At 48.4% G+C, this 26,953-nt stretch overlaps 1 protein-coding gene across 1 annotated transcript in view; it reads right to left on the bottom strand.

Annotated features, from left to right (window-relative positions):
* The window catches only part of RABGEF1 (RAB guanine nucleotide exchange factor 1), a 45,844-nt gene extending 31,090 nt beyond the window's left edge, over positions 1 to 14,754 (bottom strand). Inside the window, exons 1-3 of the mRNA XM_066599608.1 lie at positions 14,665 to 14,754; positions 7,429 to 7,611; positions 4,610 to 4,779 (exon numbers count right to left, since the gene is read on the bottom strand). Of these exons, the coding sequence (XP_066455705.1) occupies positions 4,610 to 4,779; positions 7,429 to 7,607 (349 nt within the window). The 5' untranslated portion in view covers positions 7,608 to 7,611; positions 14,665 to 14,754. The remainder of the gene's footprint in view (positions 1 to 4,609; positions 4,780 to 7,428; positions 7,612 to 14,664) is intronic.
* Between the last annotated feature and the right edge of the window lie 12,199 nt (positions 14,755 to 26,953).

A 26,953-nucleotide genomic window follows, 5' to 3' on the forward strand; every position in this document is an offset into this window, starting at 1 on the left:
CACATACATCACCTTAGAAGCGCTGTCCGGCTCCGCTGCGCCTCTTTCTCCCGGTCCCCGACACTGTTGTTCATTATCTCTTCTGGCCGGGGATTGAAAAATGTTCGCCTCCAGAAAGCACTGCCTCTGATTGGCTGAGCGCTCGATGAATCATTTAATGGCGGTGATTGGTTCATCGAGCGCTGACTCTGATTGGCTAAGCATCACAGCGCCCAGCCAATCAGAGGCAGCGCTTCAGGAGGCGGGTATTTTTTAATCCCTGGGCAAATGAGATGATGAAGAACAGTGTCTGGGACCAAGAAGAAGATGCAGCAGAGCAAGACAGCGCTTCTAAGGCGATGTATAATTTTTTCCCCTGCTGCTAGGGCTTATTTTCGGGGTAGGGCTTATATTTCAAGCCACCCTCCCCCACTCAAACCCCAACCCCCCAAAAAATCCTCAAAAGTAGTGCTACTAAGTCACGCGACTTTGTAGCGCTACAAAATTATGGTAAAGCAGTGATTTTGTGTCGTTTGTGTGAAGGAGGCCTTATGCAATGAGTTTTGGTTTGTGAATACACTGCAGCAATGAAGAAGGAACAGATATTGTTGAAGAGTACTGACAACTCCGGAGGCAGTATATCATCACATTTGACATGGATTATACTGAAATGACGACAAGGTGGAGCTACACTTTTAATACAGTTTAAAGAGCTAACACACAGACACACTCCAATCTGCTACACAACAGCACCAACACACTAAATCAAGCAAGTAGCACTGGCTAAGCTATGTTACCTTCAGCAGGGGAGGTCAGCTCCCAGGTAGGGGCAAAAAGCCCCTTGAGGTCCCTGAGAATATCGGTGCTGCGCTCCCTCCCGCCCGCCTGCAGCAGCACCGGCTTACCAGACTTGTCTTCAGTGTCTGAATTATTTCAGGATCACATCAGATAGCCAAAAAAGGTCAAATGACCGGGAAGGGGAGAAATCAGGACAAGGGAAAATAAAAATGCAGAAAACAAGTTAATTGTGATTAATGAATGAAACACAAAGGTGCAAAATACAGCAATCCAGTACCAAGCAGCACCATGCAGCCGTCATCTGTAGGGATGGATTCCAGTTCGAGTTCCGCTAATCAGATTAACATTCCAAGCGACACGGGTTTATGGGACAGCGCCATAGTGCTAACACATCATGACCCCGCCAATGCAGGCAGGATGACTAAACGGACTAAAGGCCAAGGGGGCCTGCTGGCCAGGACTCCCAGGTTGTACTCTACCCGCCACACACTATTTGAGGTGCTCAACTATATTTTTGCAGAGCTGCAGCACCTTCTTCCCTGTGTCCACCATAAGGAGCTGTTGTTGTGGGTACAGAACTCATATAGATTCCACAGTCATAGTATAGCCTCCTGTCTGCTGCTTATCAGTCACCATCTTGATGTTAAAATTTGCCCCTGCTTTCTCCTTCCCTATTCTGTGTTATTAACCCCATGATGCATTAGCAAAGTATGACATGATTAGCCAGTACCATCTCTGCCTACTGGGAGGACACTATAATTATCACTCTTCTGTACAATCACCTAATTAAGCTACAAACCATAAGTATATATCTAGGAGGCCGAACTGTCATTTCCTTTATTAGAACTGTGTGACAGAAACCTTTAATCATCATCAGTGACTGTGATAGACGTTTGTGTCCCCCTCTGAAGAGGAGAGTGTCCTTCACACAGGAATTATGCTAACCTTCTGAGGGGAACATAAGTAATTCTCAGGAGGTCAGAATGAGATCACATAACCCACCTAGTCAGAAGTAGTGCAGGAAAGGAATTAAGTAATCAAGGTAATAGCAGCTGACTAGATAGATTATATATATATATATATATATATATATATATATATATATATATATATATATATATATATATATATATATATATATATATATATATATAATCTCTAACACACACACACACACAGGGGTTAGATACAGAAATGAAAAGAATTTCTCCAGAGTGCCTTTTTAATAGGTAATGCTTCATTTTCTTTAAACAGTACCTTCCGGTTTAACAAATGTTTGACATATCATAAAGACATTAGTTTTGATTGGTGAGGGTCTCAGTAGCTCCCGATCACTTAACCCTTTCCAATCCACAGTGACGTCTAAAGACATTATGATTTAAGGCTGTACAGCTCCGATGTTGGAAGATGCCCATTGGGGTTTTCTTACTGTATATTGCCAGCCTCGCTGCTGTCGGAGCCTATCCAACATGTGACCTCATGCAGTACTGGATTTAGCCAGCATATAGCGCCGTTGTATAACAGGAGAAAAAGAGTAAGCCCCCTAGTGAAAACAAGGATACAAATTGGATTGTAAAGGGTTAAAGTGCCAAAAGTGTTCAACCGAGTGCTGTGCCCCTTCATTTCAGTTACGCATGTCCCTCCAAGAAAGCGGTATACGGATCTATAGAAAGATTTTCTATGAATCAGCCCGCCGCTTGCTTCTTTCTCTGAGGAGAGCTTAGTAGAGCAGTGAGGAGGAGTTTCGATAGGACTAGCATCAGTAGTAGTATGAAAAAACACCTTTCCAGTACCTTTAAGCCAGTTGGTAGTCAGCTGCACTATATACACCCGCCTGTTTTGGTGACACTAGAAAACCTAAAACACATTTCCGCTACGGTGGAATTGATAATAGAGAATATGCCGGGACGAGTCTGGGACTACCGACTTGACATCTACCGTGTGACCAGTGGGGCACATATCGAACATCTGTAAGGTGTATTAAAAACTTTTTCTTCTCTCTTTTCAGGTCATTTTATTATCTGAAGTCGGCTTTATTTTTGCACGGTTCTTTCTGAATCCCCTTGTATTTCTCACCTTTAACTTGTGCAATGTGTTGTGGGCTCAGTCCTGGGCTGCGTGCTTGTTTAAATCATACACTCACCTTCAGTATAGGAAAACATGTGCAAGGTCACAGCTACTGTTTTAGTTGGCTGCTTACTGGTGTTTTTTCCTTAACCCCTTTAGCCCGGCTCCACACGAGCAATCGTGATTTTGTAGCGAGCGATTTGCATCTTATTCACTGCGAAATTATGAGCGCCAGCAATATTTTTTGCTTTAGAATAAACTCGCACCGCGTGACAGATTTGCCTGATTTATCATCGCATAAGTCAAGGGGACTTTGTAATGTTAAAATCGCGTTACGTTGGAATAAAAAGAAGCCTCCATAGGAATACATGGGAGATGAAGAATAGCACATCGCAGAAAGATAGAGCAAGACACGATTTTTTGCAACTATATAATGTACCGAAAAGCTTTTTAAAAATTTTAAGTGGAGTGAAATGGGAAAAAAAGGAGTTCTGCCATCTTTGAGGACTCTTGTTTCTATGGTGCACATACTGTAGCAAAAAAATGACATGATAACTTTATTCTATGGCCGAGTACGATTACTACGACACCAAATTTCTATCGGTTTTTTTTATTTTTTTTTTTGCTGTACTGCTTTTAAAATATGTTTTGGAAAAAAATATATATTTTCTGCCGCCATCTTCTGACAGCCATTACGGTTTTATTTTTCCGTCGACATAATTGTGTGAGGGTGCGTTTTCTACAGGACGCGCTGAAGTTTTTCTGACGATGTTCACCGTGCGTGGTAAATAATGCGATGGTTAGATCGCTCCTGCAGTAAGATATAATACCATAGTATTACATTATACCGCGATCTGACAGGCAATTTATCAAGCAATGCCACAGCTATGGCTTGACAAGCAGTCTTCCATTGCAGCCCTGGGGGCTTTCAGAAAGCCCCTGGCTGCCTCAACAACCGAACGACACCCCATGAATTAAAGGCATTTAAAGGGTTAACAGCAGCAATCAGTGGTGGTGCTGATCAGAGCTGTTACAGGCAGGCTTCGGCTTTAAGAAATAGCCAGCCCCTGCTTTGTATGGAGCGGGATCAACCTCCCCTTCCCCCCATCCCTCTCCATACAAACCCTGAACCGCTAATACATAAATGTATTTTCTGTAGCGTCATCTGTAGAGGGGGCATACTCTACATTTTTAGAAATGCTCTGACGAAAGGGGGAAATTTATAAGAGGTCATCTATGTGTAGGACACAATTTATTTTGACAGCGGTGTCTTATTTATAAGAGGAATGTAAAATACTTTTAAGGTAAATACTAACGACAACGTATCTTCAGGTTAGGTCATCAATAGTTGATAGGATTGGGTCCACCACTTGGGACTCTGGCCAATCAGCTGATGGGGTGCCCACTGTCAGCACCACTACACACAAGGATATAGAGCAGAAGCTACTGCTCCGACCCGTGTAGTGGCCAGCGCATGTAAATGTAGGGGCAGCTCTCATTGATTTTAATGGGGATACGCCATTAGTTACAAGCGCTAGTCACTACACAACAGCTTCTGCTCCATAGCCGTGTGCAGTGGCACTGACAGCAGGCACCCAATCAGCTGTTGGACCGTGGACCGTGAGTGGCGGACCCCATCTGATCAACTATTGATGACCTTGAAAATCCCTTTAATATACACTCGAACAGAAGAAACCAGGAGTAGCGCATTAGAATAGTCAGATTCTGCGCGATGCGGTGTATTGCTTTTGATAACTGTGGTTACCTTTCTTCGGCACACTTTTGGATGAGGCTGAAAAGAATTTCTTCACTGTTGTCACTTTTCTTGCCTTTTCATTAGACTTCTTTTCTTCAAACTTGGTAAAGCCAAGAGATGTTTGGCCTCCCTGCGCTCCCTGGCTGCTGGCATAAGCCTCCTCTTCTTCTCGCTGCAAGCTGTAATGGCAAATGTCAACAGATCAGATTTAAGTCCATGAAATGTTAAGCTAGTATCGTTTGTGGGGATTACCAAGTATGTTATGTGGATTTAAGAACTTATGTGGAAAAGGTCAGACATCTATCAAAGTGGAGCTCGCATATATTGATAGGGAAGAGTAGTAGTCAACAATCTAGTCCTGGGCTCGGAGATCTCCTATATAAGGACGTCTGAGCACTTCTACTGGTCTGTTTTTTAAACCTTGTATATCAAAAAGGTGTAAAATCCCTTTAAACCGCAGGAGATACACTGACCCACTAGGATTTAGTGCGCTCTCTGAACTAGATCAGCTGATCAGCGGCGCAGCTATCCTTAAGCCTGGTTTAGACACAACGATTATCACTCAAAAGATGTCCTATGAGCGATAATCGCTGTGTGCCTTTAAGCACAAGGTCATCGCTCAAACGTTCAGCGATCACTTTGCGCTCCGAGCGGTGGATGCAGAAGACAAGCAGTGTGTCCCCAATTGTCTTCTGCATCCAGCTGTTCTCTGCTTGGAGCGCCCGGCTGTTATACAGCTGAGCGCTCCAAGCGGGGTATGCAGAGCACAGCTGGACCGCTCTGTTCTTCATACCCCGCCTGTGTTCAGGGAGCGGGATGCAGCTGAAACAATAGTATCAGCTGTATCCCGCTGTGAATTCCTGATAACTGATCGCTAATCTTTCAGCATGCTGAAAGACAACAATCAGCGATTCCTTACCGAAAACTGCAGGATGTCAGTGCAGTTAGACACAACGATTATTGCTCAAAAGACTGCTTTGAGTGATTTTTGAGCGAAAATCGTTGTGTCTAAATCAGCCTTTAATGAAGACTTTATTATAATGGAAATCGTTCTCTAAACATAGCATTCGGCTGAAGGACATTACATGTATGGCCTTTGACACCCACCGTCGCCTCTGTTTGCAGTTGTGTCATGAACAATGAAACTGGATGCTACAGAGTGGAATCAAGTCGTCTACAGCGATGAATTCAGGTTTAGTTTGGGAATGGAGGATAACCGTGTTCGTGTCTGGAGACCTAGGGGCCGGCCCCTCAATCCTGCGTTTGCTGTGGAGTGGACCACTGCCCCCCGCTGGTGTGATGGTCTGAGGAGTCATCGCATATGACAGTCGGGGCACCTCTAGTCGTGGTAGGAGGGACAATAACAGCTCAGCGATATGTTCAGGACATCCTGCAGCTATATGTGTTCCTCTCCTGGCGGCTTCCAAGAGGCATCCAGCAGGATAATGCTCGGCCGCACACACAAGGGGGTCACAGGAGCCTCCACAACATTGTCGCACTTCTTTGGTTGCCCGGTCACCAGACTATGTCAAATAAAACATGTATGGGACCATCTGGGATACCAACTTCAACAGCCTACAAGTTTGCACAATCTAGAGGCTCAGTTATAGCAAACATAGATCAATATGCTGCAGGATACCATGCAAAACATGTATGCCTCTATGCCTGCCCGTATCACATCTTGTATCCAAGCTAGAGGTGGTACAACAGGGTACTAGAGCCTCCATGCCTTCCTGTATCACACCTTGTATCCAAGCTAGAGGAGGTACAACAGGGTACTAGAGCCTCCATGCCTTCCTGTATCACACCTTGTATCCAAGCTAGAGGAGGTACAACAGGGTACTAGAGCCTCCATGCCTTCCTGTATCACACCTTGTATCCAAGCTAGAGAAGGTACAACAGGGTACTAGAGCCTCCATGCCTTCCTGTATCACACCTTGTATCCAAGCTAGAGGAGGTACAACAGGGTACTAGAGCCTCAATGCCTTCCTGTATCACACCTTGTATCCAAGCTAGAGGAGGTACAACAGGGTACTAGAGCCTCAATGCCTTCCTGTATCACACCTTGTATCCAAGCTAGAGGAGGTACAACAGGGTACTAGGGTGTCCCTTCAAGGGGTCAGTTTTCTGCAATAAAATGATCTTTTTGCTCTGATATTGTAATCACATATCAACCTTAGGCCTCCTGTTCACGGGTGTTGTGGTATTCCGCGGCGGATCTCCCCCGCGGGAGCCGCCGCCCGGGAGCAGGAGCCGGCAGACGGTTCTCCGCTGTCAGCCTATCTGACAGATAGGCTGACCTCGGAGAATTGCGGCAATTTGTAGCATGCTGCGAACTGCCGGCCACGAGCGGAGAATCACAATGATTCTCGGCTCATGGACAGGGGGACGGCGCTTTCTATAGCAATGCTATGGAAAGCTTCAGACGGTGTGAAATCACGTCTGTGGACAAGGGGCCTTACAATCACAGAGAAAGTTTCATTCGGGCAGCTTGAACTGCGGATCCTCTGCGTGCATTCCGCAAATCAAATCCGCCCGTGGACATTGGGCCTTACTAAAACAGACACCATTTATTAGTCTATTTATCAATTTCCAGGAGGAATAACAGTGGAACAGCACAAGGCAGTTCTGAACACAACCATGATCGGCAATTGTTATTTCATGAAGAATAGAAGTATTGACTTAAACATCGGCGTCAGGATTGATGGGTCTTCTCTAAGTGATCTTGATGTTGTTATGGAGTCAGTAATCCCCTTTAACAACGTAAGGACCCTCTGCCCTAAATATACAAGAGGGGGTTACACGTGTGTGGAGGAGTACAAGTATACCGTTCCGCGAGCTCCCAGTCCTCCTGGATCTGCTTCTGCCGCGCCTTCTGGTATTCCTCCCTCCAACACTTGGAGCAGAAGCCTTGCCACGCCGGGTTGCCATAATAGCCACATCCTTTCTTACAGAGCAGTTCCGACTGGTCCACGTGGATGGCTCGCCGCTCGGATTTTAGGCTCATCTTCCTGAGTAAGACAAAAGTAAAATCTAAATGACTAAAGCAAAATGAATAAGACCGGCAGTAAAAATACCAATTAAACGACACAAAAAGAAACGTGTGAAAGTCCTTTAAAACGACCCGATTTTTGGGTCTGCATGTTTCTACAAACGCTCGTTCACCCAACAATCAGGACATGTAAAAGGACAAACAATCAGCTGATGGATTGAACGCTGGTACCTCGGCGGATCATGTTATACAAATGCTCCCTAGTCAGCCACACCTTCCCATGTAATTGGGAGATACGCAGGTAATCAATGACAAACGAGATAAACAATCGTGTTAAAGGGGTTTTCCCAATTTTTACCACCCAGAACGAGTAACACCGGAACATAGGTTTTGTACTTCAAAAAACTCTAGCTCGTTCCTCCATTGCCATTTTAATCAATGAGACCACTTTGTTTTGGTCCTGGACGAGAGGCACCATCACTTCTGATTATGTCTTGCGGGGATCATTACCCATCAGCAGTAGGGATTGGCTTGCATTGCACAAACTGGTGAGAACGGCACATATGCAGCACCCGCTCTATTGATGCACATGTGAGTGTGTTGTTCCGGACTGCACATGCGCATTGCTGACGATGCGCCCGCAAGGTAAAGAATGCTATGTCACTAGTGACATAGCGCACATGGGACCTCCGAAAAGAGAACGACACTGGGGTTGCGGGGTGTCAGATCTACATCAGGAAGGAAAATCGTGCAGGAAAATACAATGGCTGCTTGGTGGCAGTGCTGCAAAAGGTACATTGTGCTAATACTCTTCATAGCGGGACAAACCCTTTACTGACCGGTTGTCCCCTTGGAGCAGATAGTCTACCTACGTAGATATAAGGAACAGGCGCTGGGTGGATTATATGACCCTGTGAAAGGACTTGGCCGTAGTACAGCATTAGCAAAAGTTCTTGGTGGATGCAGAACTCCAAAAAAGTTACTTTTTCCTACTTCCACAAATGTAACATTCCACGAAGGAGGGAATAGAGAGGGGTTCGAGTTCTACAAGTGGAAGAGTAAAATGCGTGAGGGCGCCTTCACACTGGCGAGAAAATGACACGATGCCAGAGTAAATGAAAGCGCAGTATTATGAAACCAATGATTTTCAATGGTCTCCTTCACATGTACGATGTTTTCACTCATGTGATGCACGGCCGATCTTTCTGCATTTTTTTCTTTATCTCTCATGTCTCCCTATGGAGCCTTCTTTGTATCGCATTACAAAGCGCGAACGTACGATTTTCATGCAATCCTACTGACTTTTGCGCTAATAAAATTGCGGAAAAATCGTACAAGAAAATGACAAGTGACAGCGATGTTTTTGCAAGAAAATGAAGCGCCGACGCTTTAAAAAAAAAAAAAAGAATCGCAAAAAAAAAAAAAGCATGATTTTGCAGCGATTTTCTCACGGCAAAATCGCGGTCGTTAATGTGAAGCAGCCCTGAAACAGTAACAATCGTACTTCATTACACCAGGCACACCCGCCGCAGCAACGAGCTGCAGGTCTCACCCGCTACACAACATGCTCTACAACCGTTATATAACATAGATCCATAGTGAATGCAGAAGAAAGTATTACCGGTAGCCCTACATTCCTGTAGGATGCCTACTGCGCTGGTAGACTACGTGTAGATGTACCTGACTCAGACGCTCCGTCATCACTAAGTATAAAGCACACGCTGGCGGGTCATTATTATGGAGGATGTGATTACTGTAGCCAAGAGAAACAGTAACCAGGGATTAAAGAAGGGAAACAGTCGCCATGCAGTGCAGCCTGTTACACGTAAAGGAGGAACACAAGCACCCCGCCAATCAATGACAGCCATGTAAGGGGTTAAAATGGAAACTAACTTATAGTGCTGTCAGTGAAATCATAAAAAAATACCGCACCTGCGTCCTGAACATAACTTAGTTTATAGTGCCGTAGAGTGGTGAGGGGTTCTAACGGCCGGGACTGGAGGGCTCCCTCTTCCAGGCCGTTAGAGCCGAAGTCTGACCACCGAGCGCTGCTCTTGCTGGCACAGGCCTCATGCGCCAACCTTAGGGCGCTTTACATGGAAGAATCATCATTCAAACAAATCGTTTAAATGAGCGAAAGTGAACGATTATCGGTCTAAATCCACGTACAACTGAGCGACCAATGAGGATTAACGAGTTAAAAACCGAACCGGCCGGTCATCTATCTACTTTGAATGGAGCAGGTCCGGTCCGCCTGCATTCATGATCTATGTAAAAGCCCATCGCTGGGACACCCGCTTGGCATCTGCACCCAACAGATCGTGCCGTGTAAAAGGGCCTAAGCCACAATTCGTTGCCAAGTGCTGTTTTTTCTAAGCGCATGGACACCAACTCCATCACCGAAGAACTAGAAAGCCAAAAATGTCAAGAAGAGGCAATGACAAGCGGCAGGAATGAGACGTCTTCTGGGAATGAAGGTCCGGAGTTCCTGCAGCTCCTCAGGAGCAGAGAGAAAAAAGTGCGATAAATATAAGCGCAAAAATGACTTAGCAAGAAAACTGATCAGATTTTCACTGACCCACATCGCACTACAGCCTAACGCAGCCTCGTCGCCCTGCAAACAGCACCTCATGTCTCAGCTTCCTAAACGATCACTTAAGCCAACCTTCATTTTTGGGGTATTGGAGGCACGCAATTTAATCTGTACATTTAGCATATAAGTAGGGGCTTGCTCACACCGGCAGCATGGGGTCCGCTCTCCTGCTTAGTTAAGGGGGCAGGAAAACAGAATCCAGTGCTGAACAGCACTGTCTTATGACGGCGGATACATGGATCGCACTGATACAGCGCGGCACACAGCGCTACTCTGTCCTCTAGTTAACGGAACTCAGCGAGTGAGAGGAATGGATCCGCTGATGTGAAGCCCAGAAATCAGGACCAACATTTCCAAAAGTTTGTGTTTTCACAGTTAAGGCTTTGTGTTAGTTTATACAGCACTTTTTTGGGGTTAAATGTATGGAAATGTACGGCTTTATGTTTCCTAAGGACTCTACAGTGAAAAAGCGTACAAAAAAACCCCACAAACATGAGGAAGGTCAAACAAAGTTGACGGCATGAACTTTCAAACTGCGATTGATCAATCTACGGGTGAAGCAAACAATAAGTACTTGTATGAACACATATACGCCCGACGGGTGGTGATGCCGCGCTCACATCTGCAGTGCAATCAATGAGAACCGCACTTACAATTACGAGCGCCGGTCACTATACAGGGGTTGGAGCAACGCTTCTGCTCCGACCCAGTGAATCCTGGCGGCCACTTCCGGCATAATCCCTATAAGCGTGATGCGAGCAGGTGCGGCGGCCTGGGCCCAGCGGTCTGAGGCCCGGCGGTCTAGGGCACTGTTCACACTGCGGCTTATTTACTAATACCGTCCAAAAGGTAGATGGAAAGAGACTAAACCGTCCTAAAGTGCACCAGATGCATCACAGCAGCTCTGCGGCATGATTAACCTGTCAAAGTTTCGAACCGTCTATGTGTTGGCTTTGGCCACTGTCACACACACAGTTTTTTACCGCCTGAGGACGTGGTGATGGCAAAATCAATAGCGGACTATAAGAGGGACTAGACACCTTTCTAGAGCGCTACGATATTACAGGATATAGACATTAGGGGACCAGCAGGGTTGTTGTCCCGGGTCTTGGAGTCGGGTGGTAACTATCAAACGTTGATCCACAGATTATTCTGACCGCCATTATAGAGTCGGGAAGGAGTTTTTTCCCCCATAATGGAGTAAATTGGCTTCTGCCTCATTGGGTTTTTTTTGCCTTCCTCTGGATCAACAAGAGGGGGGTGGAGACAGACTGAACTGGATGGACATTTGTCTATTTTCAGCCTAGCATACTAGGTTACTACGCAGCGTGACACAACGCTCCCACTGATTTTAAAGGTCTCTCAGACTTTCACTCAAATGCGGCATTTCTAACGCCACGATTTTTGAGCGCCGTCTGCTCTATTTTTGTGCGTTTTCCAGTTTTTCAATGCGCCTCATCGCCCTTCACAGTGAAAAGCGGCATTTTCTGAATACATGTGTGAGAGAATAGCCTTAGTTTACACCAAAAATTGCACTAAAATTTTGGCACGATTTGCGGCAATTTAGGGCACACCCCTTGGAAAAATAGGGTGAAAGCGTCTAAAAACACATGGGGAATGTAGCGCAAAGCATGAAACTGGTGTAATTGGACAGAAAACTCATATTTTAGATAGAAGTCAGCCACAATGTGTTTAAGCCGAAGGTCTAATGTACGCGCTGGGAACGTATCCGCAGTGGGGCATCCGCCCCATAGAGGACAGAACGGGGATCTTTTTGGCCTCCGTTGTGCCGGTTCACCTTTTTATGTATGGAAAAGCGTAGTTTATGAACACTTTCTTATGAAGAGGCGTAGCACAAAATAACCACCTTCAGCCCAACGATTCGCCTTACGTGAGACCCCTTAGTGATGCTCCATCCCGGGACTTCTGGGCATTTACAAAGTGATATGTGACAACAGCGGTGGAGGGCCGTGACAGCACCATGGACAGAATAGCATCACAGCAGCGGCTGATTGGCCAGCATGGTCATGTGATAGGCCTGCACCATGGACAAGATAACATCCAGTAATCAGCGACTCAGAGCCGTGTGTCACCTGCTGCGGCATCATCACCCTGCTATGTAAACAAGGGTGACACCGAAGAGGTAAGTACATTACGTAGGTTGTTTTCATTTTATCCGACACATACGAGTTCCCCAAAAGACACGCAGGCTACGGGGAAAACAAGGACCAATCATCCGCGTGCCGAATTACATCACGTTTCCACATAGTGACATGAAGCGCTCATTTCTGTTTGGGATTTTGCCCCCTGATAGGGCTACATCCGCGTGCGGATCTGCGCCAAAATATGCAGTAGATAGATGTGGATTTTGCCGCAGTTTTTAGAGGTGGAGTTCACGCTGAAAATTCCGGATTCCGGCACAGAATCCGTCTATTAAACCACGGCAGAAATCCACAGCGATTCTACTGCAGTTTTTGCCGCTGCTCCGCACGTGCATGTAACCCTGTCAGTGGGCAAAACGCAAGTGACAAATACCCAACGCATTTCCATGCACATCTGTGGAAAAAGGGACGCGTCATTTGGGGATCAGCGTGAAAACGCGCCAAAAATTCTGTCAGTGAATTCTGCTAATTGCCAGGGCTAAAGCCGCGTGCTTATCGCCACCGCAGAACAGTTGTGGATTCCTGCAGCGGAATCCACCTTGTAAACATAAGGCCGCTCTTTACCGCAGCGTTTCAAGCGCCACTAATCGTAGGTACAACGCCTCCATTGATTTCCATGGGGATCTGTAGACCTGCGCTCGAACGCGGGGTTTCTAATGCCGCAACGCTCAAACGCTGTCTGCTCTATCATTACGCTTTTTAGTGAGGGGCCTGCGGCGCCCACCGGAGCACTGCGCCCATTCAGATGCCCTCACTGCCCGTCAGCTCCTCGCGGCTGCTGAAGACGAAGGCACAGTGGTCTATAAAGAATGTCTACAGTCCTCTATGTGTCTACTGTTGTTGGGAGGCGCCAGCAAGCAACGAAGGGGCCCAGTGCTCAGGTGAGAGCTGCAGCCCCTCGCTCTAGCAGTCTGTGGGGGGCTCCGCAGCGGGACCCTCACCGATCAAAGCTGATATGTTGTTCTGGCATGTCAGAAGTTTGTAAAAAGTGCAGTTCCAGTTAGGGCCCGCCCACGCTGCCCCCAAAGCCCGCCCACGCAGTACTCCAAGTAACATATGTACCCACAGGGTGTATCGGAGCCGCGGGCTGTAGTGGGTTACACACAGTGAGCCCCTGGATACATGCGGGTGTGTTTAACAAGGGTTACGGGAGTTCATGTGTGAGATTGTAAAGCGTCACCAAGTGCGTGCGATCCAAAAACGTATATATTTGCAACGTTTTTTCTTTGTCCAAAAGCCGGGTGGAAAGCGGGCGGACCCCAATATAGTTCATGCACCCACCCGGCACGGTGCGATTCCCTCCCGAGATGGAGACGTTCAGACGCAGGGTTTTCCCTTTATAACTCCCCCAAAAAAAGCGGAAAAACGGAATCCCCAGTGCAGCAACGGCGCCGGAAGAACAGATTTAAGGAAAAAAATCTGTACTGCGCATGTCGGACCGCGATCCGCCGGGACCGTCCACAATACAGATATTTACAGGCACGCACGGACGGCGGACGGTCACAGGCGGGTGTGATATCAGGCTGCGATCCTCCACTGTGGCTGATCGCTGCTGGCATCGCACTCGCCCGCCCCTCGCTCGCCGGGGGCATCTTTGCCGACTCTACTGATAACGATGGGCGTTGCGTTCCGAGGGATCGGCAAAACAAAAGACGTGACGCAACCGTCTCCAGCAACGCGATGCGGGGAAAAAAAATTAAGAAAATTAAAAACCGCTCCTGTCTACGACTCCACTCGGACGGGTTGGTATTCGTGCGTCGCATCACGCAACAATATGGCTGGTGTGAACGCGCCTTCGGATGGATCGCTCAGCCCCAGTAGATAAATACGGACTTAGATGAATAAATATTTACAGGACGTTTTCAAATTTTCCTAAATTCCCGTGAAATGTGCAAAAAAGCTGCATTGAATTAATATATATTATATCCCGGAGCGCGAACCTTTCTACCAAAACGGGACGACTGACTCCGCAGTCCTGACAGGACCGTTAATATAAGAAGAAGTGTCATGGCGCACTCGCTGCCGCGGAGAACGGCGAGGGCGGGCGTCCCAATATATCGGCAACACAGCAGCCATATGGAGTCATGGCGGTTACCGTCCGGCGCGATGGAAGCAATGCTAAGACCCATAGAAGTCCCTGGCAGGAGGGGCAGTCCCCAAGCAGGTGACACTGTTATGCCGGCACTGTGACTACATGACACTTGTCACTACAGCTGTGGGGTAAACACGTGACGCCGGGAGGTGACCCGTCCTATAGGTGGTCCTATCCCGCCCCTCCCCCTCACACACTGACCCCTCACCACATCCCACAGCTCACCTGGTCCCAGCTCAGGCTCCCTCAGCTCCTATACGTCTCCCCTCTCAGTCCGGAGCGTTACACAAGCCAGGCCTGACGTGCTGACGTCACACGCCGCTGCGTCTCAAGCCTCGCTACAGATTACACTTCCGGTTCTGCGCACTACTGTGTTATTGTTGTCATTGTAGCTACAGTGTAAATACAAGCCGGGCTGGCCTGGATCCTTTTTCTCTGGCTCTGCTGATATATAGTAGGGTTAAATTAAGGGGATCTGGGGTCTGTATTAAGGTATGAATTGATCACAAAGTTAAACAAAATACATTTTTGAAAAGTATAAAGTTTTACCAATATTAGTGGTTTTATGTACCCAAAAGTGATGACTGGTTCCATGAAATAGGGCGCTGACTGACACCTACAGTTAGGCTCCGCTACAGGATGTGAGCAGCAATGTCGGGAGAACGAGCAACGACCCTGCAGCGGTCACCTGACTTCTGGTGATGGTGGCACAGGGGTCAGTAGCGCTCTATTTATTATTTTAGTTCAGCCAGCCCTATTAGTCCCTTATCATCCCAGGACGTATGTTTACGGGGTTCCCGCAAATGGATGTAAACTTATGTCCTATGAATGGCACGGGATGAGAAGCTGAGCCCGCACCATCTGAGACTGACAGCCGGCCTTCTGCTGCAACAGCGGGGATCGGTGAGAACACTGATCCCTGCTGCTAATCCCTTACATGCCACAATCAGTGTTGATCATGGCATGTAAAGGGTTCATGGAGGGCGCTCCCTTTTGGAAGTCATCAACCCTTCCCTATGTAATTAGCAAGGGCCGATGAGTTGACATGGTAACTGGACGCCAGGCAATGGTGTCTGGGTCTGACATGGTCTATGATCACTATTAGCAATAATACAGTGCAGTACAAAAGTACTGCAATGTATTATCATAACGATCAGCGGTTCACAGGTCTCCAGCACAGTATCCCAGATGTGGTCTCGGCAGAGCTCTATAATGTGGGATCACAATCTCCCTCTTTCTACTGGTTATCCCTCCATCTGTGCAGCTGAGCATCCTACTTGCTCTCTCCTGACTGCACTGTGAAATCATTTTGAAGCTGTCAGAAATCAGAACTGCTAAATCTTTCTCCTCTGAAGTCCTGGATAACACAATAAGGAGTGTCAACTCTATTGTACACTCATTAGCAAACAGACAACCCTTACCTATTAAGTCTTCTCCAATGAAGATTAGGACCGAGGACAGACCCTTGTGGTCACCGCTTGTAACCCGCTCCTGTTCAGATTACATCCTGTAACAACAATGCTCATATCAATCACGGTTCCTGCTCCATTCCTTAGGCTGCCTTCACACGGCCGAGAAAATCGCATGATATTTGTGCGATACGTGACACAAATCTCGCATGAAACTGCAGAATTATGAAACCGATGATTTTCAATGCTTTCCTTCACATTTGCGATGTTTTCACTCGTGATGTTGCGAGGAAAGAAAAAAATGCGGCATGCTCTATTTTTCTGTGTTTTGCTTTTTTTCTGTCTATGGAGCCTCCTTTTTATCACAAAGCAGGAACTTGCGATTTTCATGCGATGTGTTTTTAACATTAGTACTGTCAGTGGGCGTACAATCACCCGATTGGTCAGGGTCCCGAGAGGCGGACCCCAGCCTATCCCGAGGATATGTGATCCATAGAATTCTCCCTGGGAGGTTGCAGCCATGGGAGCATCAGTCTTGTTGAGTTTAGGTTGAGTTTACATGGCCAAGGGCTGTGTCCAATAGCCGTGCTTATTGTTTTTGCCACTACGAACCCTTTAAGTGCCGCAGTCAATTTGATCGTCATTCAGGGGTCCCAAACAACCCTTCCCTTTTGATGAGATCGTGAGTTGCCATTTGGTAATTTTCATGGCAGCCTAAGGGTCTTCTGAAGACCCCAGGGCTGCCTTGAATGATTGCCTATCAAAGTGTGCTTGTGGCATGTCTGGATAAATTGCCTGTCAGAATACAGTATAATGCAGTACTATGGTATTGCATTATACGGTATGAGCAATCAAACCATCGCAAGTTCAAGTCCTCTATGTGGACTAAAAAAAATGTCAAAATTAGTTATTTAAAAAATACATTAAAATTAAATAAAAAATGTTTGTAGTCGTCTCATCAAAATATAAAGTCACTGTGTCCGCAAAAGTCCAGACTATTAAAGGGCCACTCCAGCAAAAACACATTTATCCATACCCTTCTCCCTCACCTGCTTGCCTGTCACATTCTGGAGGTCTCCTGTGCATTCCAGTCACTTTAATTCCTGTCTCTTGCTTATCAGACACTATCTTGACGGTGAGATTTTTTACTTTCATTTAATTTGTTAGATCAGGGGTGGACAACGTAATTATCATTACCTTCTATAGCCACCTATATAGACTAGTGGTGGAAAACCTATGGCACTTGTGCCAAAGGCGGCACGCAGAGCCCTCCCTGCTGGCACATGCCGCTGCAAACCACGATAGTGATTACTGGCTGGGATGCTGCAGCTCCCTACCGGTAATCACTGGCAGCGCTGATCCTGGTGCACACTCTGACGTCATTGTGCAGCCGGGATCCTCCTCCTAAGTCCTGTCCTACTTAGTTCTGAAGAAGAGGACGAAGGAGGAAACGTTCCAGGTGCAAACACTGATTTTAGTGTGCACCCGGGCTTAGCGCCGAGAAGAGAAGGAGCAGCGCTGACTACAAGGAAGAGGTAAGTATATGGGTTGGGGGGACTATTACTACTGACTATTGAAGGGGTTAATACTACTATTGGGGCTACTGAGGGAGTTAATATTACTACTGGGGCTACTGTAGGGTTAATATTACTATTGAGGGGGTTATTATAATTACTGCGGCTACTGTGGGGTTAATATTGCTACTGAGGGTCACTGTAGGGGTCACTATTGTTACTGAGGCCACTGCGGGGGACACTATTACTACTGGGGTTACTGTGGGGGTCACTACTGAGGCCACCGTGGGGGTCACTGGTATGGAGGCCACTGTGCGGGACACTATTACTACTGGGGTTACTGTGGGGGACACTACTGAGGCCACTGTGGGGGTCACTGGTATGGAGGCTACTGTGGGGGACACTATTACTACTGAGGCCACTGTGGGGGACTCTATTACTATTGGGGATACTGTGGGGGACACTTACTACTGAGCCCACTGTGGCGGACACTTACTACTGAGGCCACTGTGGAAGACACTATTACTACTGAGGCCACTGTCGGGGTCACTATTACTACTAACGCTACTGTTGGGGACACTATTGCTACTGAGGCCACTGTGGGGGACACTATTACTACTGAGGCCACTGTGGGGGACACTTAGGGTTGACACCTTTGTCATGAAAAAAATACCGACCATGGTAAAAGAAAAGGTGGCGTGGCTTATTACAGCATATTATTTAACCTCCGGGCACCCGATGGCCTCTAGTGATTGCAGCCTCACTGGCTGTTGCATCACTTGACACAGTTACCCCAGTAGAAATAGCGACCCCCCTGCAGTGGCCCTAGTAGTAATAGCAACCCCCACAGTAATATTAACCCCCCTCAGCAGTATTAATCCCCCCAGCAATATAAATCCCCCCCCTCAGCAATATTAACCTCCCCAGCAATGTAAACCCCCCTCCCCTCAGCAATAGTAGTAATTGCCTTAGTAGTATAAGTCCCCCCCAACCCATATACCGTAAGATGTGCCCCGTACTTCCCACCCAAAAGTCTTGGGAAAAAAATGTACACAAAAATAAGCCCTTGCTACACTACACTACACCTAAAAAAACAAACACCAATACTCAGCTGGTCTGGTGAGGCCACTACAGGCCGCTGGGAACCAGACCCTGGGTAGCACTGACAGCGGGAAGCCTTTGGAGGAGGTGAGGGGGAGCGCCACATAATATGAAATCACCTACGGGTGTGTAACTGATTTCTAGTCAAAATTCGCACCAATGGTACTTCATGGCTCCAGCTAGGAAATAAAACACAGGGCGTTCCTCCCAGTCTATTTTAAAATGGCCCTGTCGTTTTTATAATGATAGAGGTAAAAATCATACGTCTCGACAAGCCCCTTCCCCAGACATGTTGGCACTTTGCTATAAATAAGTGGGTTTTGGGTAGCAGTTTGGGCGCTCGGTCTCAAAAAGGTTCTCCATCACTGCAATAGACCATAAGTACCCAGTGAGGAGGATGAGCTGTGGTCTCCTTTATTATAACTGTGTGACAGGAGCTGTGTGATCATTACCAGTGATGGTGACAGGAGTCTCTATGTCCCCATACAGGAAGTTGCAGTGGTAGATCCATATAATCGCATCATGCAGACTTTTAAATGAACTCTGAGCTGGTCAGAATTGAGATCACATGACCATCTGAGGAGAAAAAAGGCCAGGAGTTTCAGCTAGAAAGAAATGACTAAGCAAGGTAAAACTAACCCACTTATATATATATACTGGGGGATAGCTACATCATGAGTAAATTAAAATAAAATCACCGGGGTGGCCCTTTACATTATCAATTAATCCTGTATGGTGAATGGTATCAGAAAAAATATGTGTAATGTTGGAATTGGGGTTTTTTAGTCACCCCATATCCAAGAAAAATTTTTTTTTTTAAAGGAATCAAAAAGTCATATTAATGGTATTAATTAGAGATGAGCAAACGTACTCGTCCGAGCTTGATGCTCAGGCGAATATTAGGGTGTTCGGGATGCTCGTTACTCGTAACGAGTACCACGCGATGTTCGGGTTACTTTCACTTTCATCTCTGAGACATTAGCGCGCTTTTCTGGCCAATTGAAAGACAGGGAAGGCATTACAACTTCCCCCTGTGATGTTCCAGCCCTATACCACCCTCCTGCTGTGAGTGCCTGGCGAGATCAGGTGTCACCCGAGTATAAAAGTCGGCCCCTCCCGCGGCTCGCCACAGATGCGTTGTGACAGAGATCAGGGACTGTGGTATCGTGTTGGAGCTGCTGTAGGGAGAGTGTTAGGAGTTAGTGTAGGCTTCAAGAACCCCAACGGTCCTTCTTAGGGCCACATCTAACCATGTGCAGTACTGTGGAGGCTGCCTTTTGCAGTGGTGCACATTTTTTTTTTTTACAAATCGGCCGTGCAGAGCATTGCGCCCTGCAGTAATACTACAGGGACAGAAGTGGTGGTTAGGCAGGGAGAGTGTTAGGAGTTAGTGTAGGCTTCAAGAACCCCAACGGTCCTTCTTAGGGCCACATCTAACCGTGTGCAGTACTGTGGAGGCTGCTGTTAGCAGTGTTGCACTTTTTTTTTTTTCCAAATCGGCCGTGCAGAGCATTGCGCCCTGCAGTAATACTCCAGGGACAGAATTGTGTAGGCAGGGCCAGAAGACATATTTTATTGATTGAATATAGGCAGTGGGCCTTTCCTTTAAAAAAAAAAGGGCAAAAATTCTATTTGGCCTGCCTCTGACAGTCCTCAGCGTTCTGGGTACGTGTGTGCTGGGTGGAGAACGTAAAAAAAATCATACGCAGCCAGCTAAGTTTAACAGCAGGCTTGCGCCAATTTATTTCCTGGATGGGAAATCACCGCTCTGCTGCAGTTAATAACAGTGCAACACTGCAGTTCTGTGACACACCGCAGGGCCACACAACGCATTTATTATTGATTGAATATAGTCAGTGGGCCTTTCCTTTAAAAAAAAAGGGCAAAAATTCTATTTGGCCTGCAGGCTTGCGCCAATTTATTTCCTGGCTGGGAAATCACCGCTCTGCTGCAGTTAATAACAGTGCAACACTGCAGTTCTGTGACACACCGCAGGGCCACACAACGCATTTATTATTGATTGAATATAGTCAGTGAGCCTTTCCTTTAAAAAAAAAGGGCAAAAATTCTATTTGGCCTGCAGGCTTGCGCCTATTTATTTCCTGGCTGGGAAATCACCGCTCTGCTGCAGTTAATAACAGTGCAACACTGCAGTTCTGTGATACACAGCAGGGCCACACAACACATTTATTATTGATTGAATATAGTCAGTGGGCCTTTCCTTTAAAAAAAAGGGCAAAAATTCTATTTGGCCTGCCTCTGACAGTCCTCAGCGTTCTGGGTACGTGTGTGCTGGGTGGAGAACGTAAAAAAAATCATACGCAGCCAGCTAAGTTTAACAGCAGGCTTGCGCCAATTTATTTCCTGGCTGGGAAATCACCGCTCTGCTGCAGTTAATAACAGTGCAACACTGCAGTTCTGTGACACACAGCAGGGCCACACAACACATTTATTATTGATTGAATATAGTCAGTGGGCCTTTCCTTTAAAAAAAAAAGGCAAAAATTCTATTTGGCCTGCAGGCTTGCGCCAATTTATTTCCTGGCTGGGAAATCACCGCTCTGCTGCAGTTAATAACAGTGCAACACTGCAGTTCTGTGACACTGCAGGGCCACAACACATTTATTATTGATTGAATATAGGCAGTGGGCCTTTCCTTTAAAAAAAAAAGGGCAACTATTCTATTTGGCCTGCTTCTGACAGTCCTCAGCGTTCTGGGTACGTGTGTGCTGGGTGGAGAACTTAAACAAAAATCATACGCAGCCAGCTAAGTTTAACAGCAGGCTTGCGCCAATTTATTTCCTGGCTGGGAAATCAAATCACTGGTAATACAGCATGCTGAGGGGTAGGGGTAGGCCTAGAGGACGTGGACGCGGCCGAGGACGCGTAGGCCCAAGTGAGGGTGTGGGCACAGGCCGAACTCCTGATCCAGGTGTATCGCAGCCGACTGCTGCGCGATTAAGAGAGAGGCACGTTTCTGGCGTCCCCACATTCATCGCACAATTAATGGGTCCACGCGGGAGACCTTTATTAGAAAATGAGCAGTGTGAGCAGGTCCTGTCGTGGATGGCAGAAAGTGCTTCGAGCAACCTATCGTCCACCCACAGTTCTGCGCCGTCCACTGCTGCAAATCCGAATCATCTGGCTGCTGCTCCTCCTTCCTCCCAGCCTCCTCACTCCACTACAATGACACATGCTCAGGAGCGGGAAGACTCCCAGGAACTGTTCTCGGGCCCCTGCTCAGATTGGGCAGCAGTGGTTCCTCTCCCACCAGAGGAGTTTATCGTCACTGATGCCCAACCATTGGAAAGTTCCCGGGGTCCGGGGGATGAGGCTGGGGACTTCCGGCAACTGTCTCAAGACCTTTCAGTGGGTGAGGAGGACGATGACGATGAGACACAGTTGTCTATCGGTGAGGTAGTAGTAAGGGCAGTAAGTCCGAGGGAGGAGCGCACAGAGGATTCAGAGGAAGAGCAGCAGGACGATGAGGTGACTGACCCCACCTGGTTTGCAACGCCTACTCAGGACAGGTCTTCAGAGGGGGAGGCAAGGGCAGCAGCAGGGCAGGTTGCAAGAGGCAGTGCGGTGGCCAGGGGTAGAGGCAGGGCCAGACCGAATAATTCACCAACTGTTTCCCAAAGCGCACCCTCGCGCCATGCCACCCTGCAGAGGCCAAGGTGCTCTAAGGTCTGGCAGTTTTTCACAGAGACGCCTGACGACCGACGAACAGTGGTGTGCAACCTTTGTCGCGCCAAGATCAGCCGGGGAGCCACCACCAACAGCCTCACCACCACCAGCATGCGCAGACATATGATGGCCAAGCACCCCACAAGGTGGGACGAAGGCCGTTCACCGCCTCCGGTTTGCACCGCTGCCTCTCCCCCTGTGCCCCAACCTGCCACTGAGATCCAACCCCCCTCTCAGGACACAGGCACTACCGTCTCCTGGCCTGCACCCATACCCTCACCTCCGCTGTCCTCGGCCCCATCCACCAATGTCTCGCACCGTCCAGCCGTCGCTAGCGCAAGTGTTTGAGCGCAAGCGCAAGTACGCCGCCACGCACCCGCACGCTCAAGCGTTAACCGTCCACATAGCCAAATTGATCAGCCTTGAGATGCTGCCGTATAGGGTTGTGGAAACGGAGTCCTTCAAAAGTATGATGGCGGCGGCGGCCCCGCGCTACTCAGTTCCCAGTCGCCACTACTTTTCCCGATGTGCCGTCCCAGCCCTGCACGACCACGTCTCCCGCAACATTGTACGCGCCCTCACCAACGCGGTTACTGCCAAGGTTCACTTAACAACGGACACGTGGACAAGCACAGGCGGGCAGGGCCACTATATCTCCCTGACGGCACATTGGGTGAATTTAGTGGAGGCTGGGACAGAGTCAGAGCCTGGGACCGCTCACGTCCTACCCACCCCCAGAATTGTGGGCCCCAGCTCGGTGGTGGTATCTTCGGCGGTGTATGCTTCCTCCACTAAAGCACCCTCCTCCTCCTCCTCCTCCTCCGCAACCTCTGTCTCGCAATCTAGATGTGTCAGCAGCAGGACGTCGCCAGCAGTCGGTGTCGCGCGGCGTGGCAGCACAGCGGTGGGCAAGCGTCAGCAGGCCGTGCTGAAACTACTCAGCTTAGGAGATAAGAGGCACACGGCCCACGAACTGCTGCGGGGTCTAACAGAGCAGACCGACCATTGGCTTGCGCCGCTGAGCCTCCAACCGGGCATGGTTGTGTGTGACAACGGGCGTAACCTGGTGGCGGCTCTGCAGCTCGGCAGCCTCACGCACGTGCCATGCCTGGCCCACATCTTTAATTTGGTGGTTCAGCGCTTTCTGAAAAGCTACCCACGCTTGTCAGACCTGCTCGGAAAGGTGCGCCGGCTCTGCGCACATTTCCGCAAGTCCCGCACGGACGCTGCCACCCTGCGCACACTGCAACATTGGTTTAATCTGCCAGTGCACTGACTGCTGTGCGACGTGCCCACACGGTGGAACTCTATGCTCCACATGTTGGCCAGGCTCTATGAGCAGCGTAGAGCTATAGTGGAATACCAACTCCAACATGGGCGGCGCAGTGGGAGTCAGCCTCCTTAATTATTTTCAGAAGAGTGGGCCTGGTTGGCAGACATCTGCCAGGTCCTTGGAAAGTTTGAGGAGTCTACCCAGGTGGTGAGCGGCGATGCTGCAATCATTAGCGTCACCATTCCTCTGCTATGCCTCTTGAGAAGTTCCCTGCAAAGCATAAAGGCAGATGCTTTGCGCTCGGAAACGGAGGCGGGGGAAGACAGTATGTCGCTGGATAGTCAGAGCACCCTCCTGTCTATATCTCAGCGCGTTGAGGAGGAGGAGGAGGAGCATGAGGAGGAGGGGGAAGAGACAGCTTGGCCCACTGCTGACGGTACCCATGCTGCTTGCCTGTCATCCTTTCAGCGTGTATGGCCTGAGGAGGAGGAGGAGGAGGAGGATCCTGAAAGTGATCTTCCTAGTGAAGGCAGCCATGTGTTGCGTACAGGTACCCTGGCACACATGGCTGACTTCATGTTAGGATGCCTTTCTCGTGACCCTTGCGTTGCACGCATTCTGGCCACTACGGATTACTGGGTGTACACACTGTTCGACCCACGGTATAAGGAGAACCTTTCCACTCTCATTCCCGAAGAGGAAAGAGGTTCGAGAGTGTTGCTATACCACAGGACCCTGGCGGACAAGCTGATGGTAAAATTCCCATCCGACAGCGCTAGTGGCAGAAGGCGCAGTTCCGAGGGCCAGGTAGCAGGGGAGGTGCGGAGATCGAGCAGCATGTACAGCACAGGCACTGCAACACTCTTTAAGGCCCTGGACAGCTTTATGGCTCCCCACCAAGACTGTTTTACCGCTCCCCAGTCAAGGCTGAGTCGGCGGGAGCACTGTAAAAGGATGGTGAGGGAGTACGTAGCCGATCGCACGACCGTGCTCCGTGACACCTCTGCCACCTACAACTACTGGGTGTCGAAGCTGGACACGTGGCCTGAACTCGCGCTGTATGCCCTGGAGGTGCTTGCTTGTCCTGCGGCTAGCGTCTTGTCAGAGAGGGTGTTTAGTGCGGCTGGGGGAATCATCACAGATAAGCGTACACGCCTGTCAACCGACAGTGCCGACAGGCTTACACTCATCAAGATGAACAAAGCCTGGATTTCCCCATACTTCTCTTCTCCACCAGCGGACAGCAGCGATACCTAAGCAATACGTAGGCTGCACCCGCGGATGGAAGCATCGTTCTCTATCACCATCCAAAACGGGGACATTTCTGCTTCATCAATCTGTGTATAATATTCCTCCTCCTCCTCCTCCTCCTGAAACCTCACGTAATCACGCCGAACGGGCAATTTTTCTTAGGGCCACAAGGCTCACTCATATAATTTTTCTAAACAATTTTTATACGTTTCAATGCTCTTAAAAGCGTTGAAACTTTAACTTGAACCAATTTTTCGTTAAACTGGGCTGCCTCCAGGCCTAGTTACCACTTAAGCCACATTAACCAAAGCGATTAATGGGTTTCACCTGCCATCTTGGTTAGGCATGGCCAATTTTTTCTGAGGTACATTAGTACTGTTGGTACACCAATTTATTTGGGCCCTCACCTACAGTGTAATCATAGTAATTTCTATGTTCTTCGCCTGCACTCATGGTACAGAAAGGTGTGTGGGGTTGGCCTACACTTTAGCTACATAAATGTAACTGGGGCCTTGTCTATACTGCAGCTACTGAAATGTGAAAGAGACTGTTATCTCCCTAAACTGCTGCAATGGGAATGTTACTGGGGCCTGTCTTGAGTGCTACTATTACTGAAATGGAACTAAGACTGCGCTCCCCCTATACTGCTGCTAGTGATATGTTAGTGGGGCCTGTCCCTAATGCTACCGCTGAAATGTTAATAATTCTGGGCTCTGCCTATACCGCTGCTAATGGTATGTCACTGGGGTGTGGAAACAGAAGCTTCACAAAGACATGATGGCGGCGAGGCCATTTCCCACCAACGCTGTTACTGTTAAGGTGCATATAACCACGGACACGTGTAGAGGACACATAGTGCCTCCAAAACATCCCCCTCCTCCTCCAACAATGAAAACATTCTTGGCAAATACCTTTGCATTGGTCCGTCTGGTGGCAGTCCAAGAATTTCACCTTTAACGACACAACAAGAGAGCACCACCACCATCCCCCCGCCACGGCCCACTTAATCCTGGCCACATTCCGAAAACCAACTACATAAAACCGCGCTACCAGGTCCGCAGTCACCACCACATTACCACCAACGAGGTTACTGTTAAGGTACATATTACCAGTCTGACTGGGGCATGCAGTGTGGGCCGAAGCCCACCTGTATTGTATCTGACGTTAGCTCTGCTGAGTAGGGCACTGCAATGGGATATATTTATGTACCGCCGGTGGGTTCCAGGGAGCCACCCATGCTGTGGGTCCACACGGAGTTGTAACTGCATCTGTCCACTTGTAAAGAACCCCAGTCTGACTGGGGCATGCAGTGTGGGCCGAAGCCCACCTGCATTAACCACGACATTACCTCAGCTGTGATGGGCAATGCAATGGGATTTATTTATGTACCGCCGGTGGCTTCCTGGCACCCACCCATGCTGTGGGTCCACAGGGAGTTGTTACTACATCTGTCCACTTGTAAAGAACCCCAGTCTGACTGGGGAGTGCAGTGTGGGCCGAAGCCCACCTGCATTAACCACGACATTACCTCAGCTGTGATGGGCAATGCAATGGGATTTATTTATGTACCACCGGTGGGTTCCAGGGAGCCACCCATGCTGTAGGTGCACACGGAGTTGAACCTACATCTGTCCACTTGTAAAGAACCCCAGTCTGACTGGGGCATGCAGTGTGGGCCGAAGCCCACCTGTATTGTATCTGACGTTAGCTCTGCTGAGTAGGGCACTGCAATGGGATATATTTATGTACCGCCGGTGGCTTCCTGGCACCCACCCATGCTGTGGGTCCACAGGGAGTTGTTACTACATCTGTCTACTTGTAAAGAACCCCAGTCTGACTGGGGCATGCAGTGTGGGCCGAAGCCCACCTGCATTAAACACGACATTACCTCAGCTGTGATGGGCAATGCAATGGGATATTTTTATGTACCACCGGTGGGTTCCAGGGAGCCACCCATGCTGTAGGTGCACACAGAGTTTAACCTACATCTGTCCACTTGTAAAGAACCCCAGTCAGACTGGGGTTATGCAGTGTGGGCCGAAGCCCACCTGTATTAAGCACGACATTACCTCAGCTGTGATGGGCAATGCAATGGGATATTTTTATGTACCGCCGGTGGGTTCCAGGGAGCCACCCATGCTGTGGGTGCACACGGAATTCCCATTGCGGAGTTGGACCTGGCTGTGACTATTTATAAAAAAACGCGGTCTGACTGGGGCATGCAGACACGTTGACAGAATGAATAGTGTGTGGCACATAGGTTCCCCATTGCTATGCCC

Source organism: Eleutherodactylus coqui, chromosome 4, assembly GCF_035609145.1.
Source record: "Eleutherodactylus coqui strain aEleCoq1 chromosome 4, aEleCoq1.hap1, whole genome shotgun sequence".
In the NCBI taxonomy this organism is placed as follows: Eukaryota; Metazoa; Chordata; class Amphibia; order Anura; family Eleutherodactylidae; genus Eleutherodactylus; species Eleutherodactylus coqui.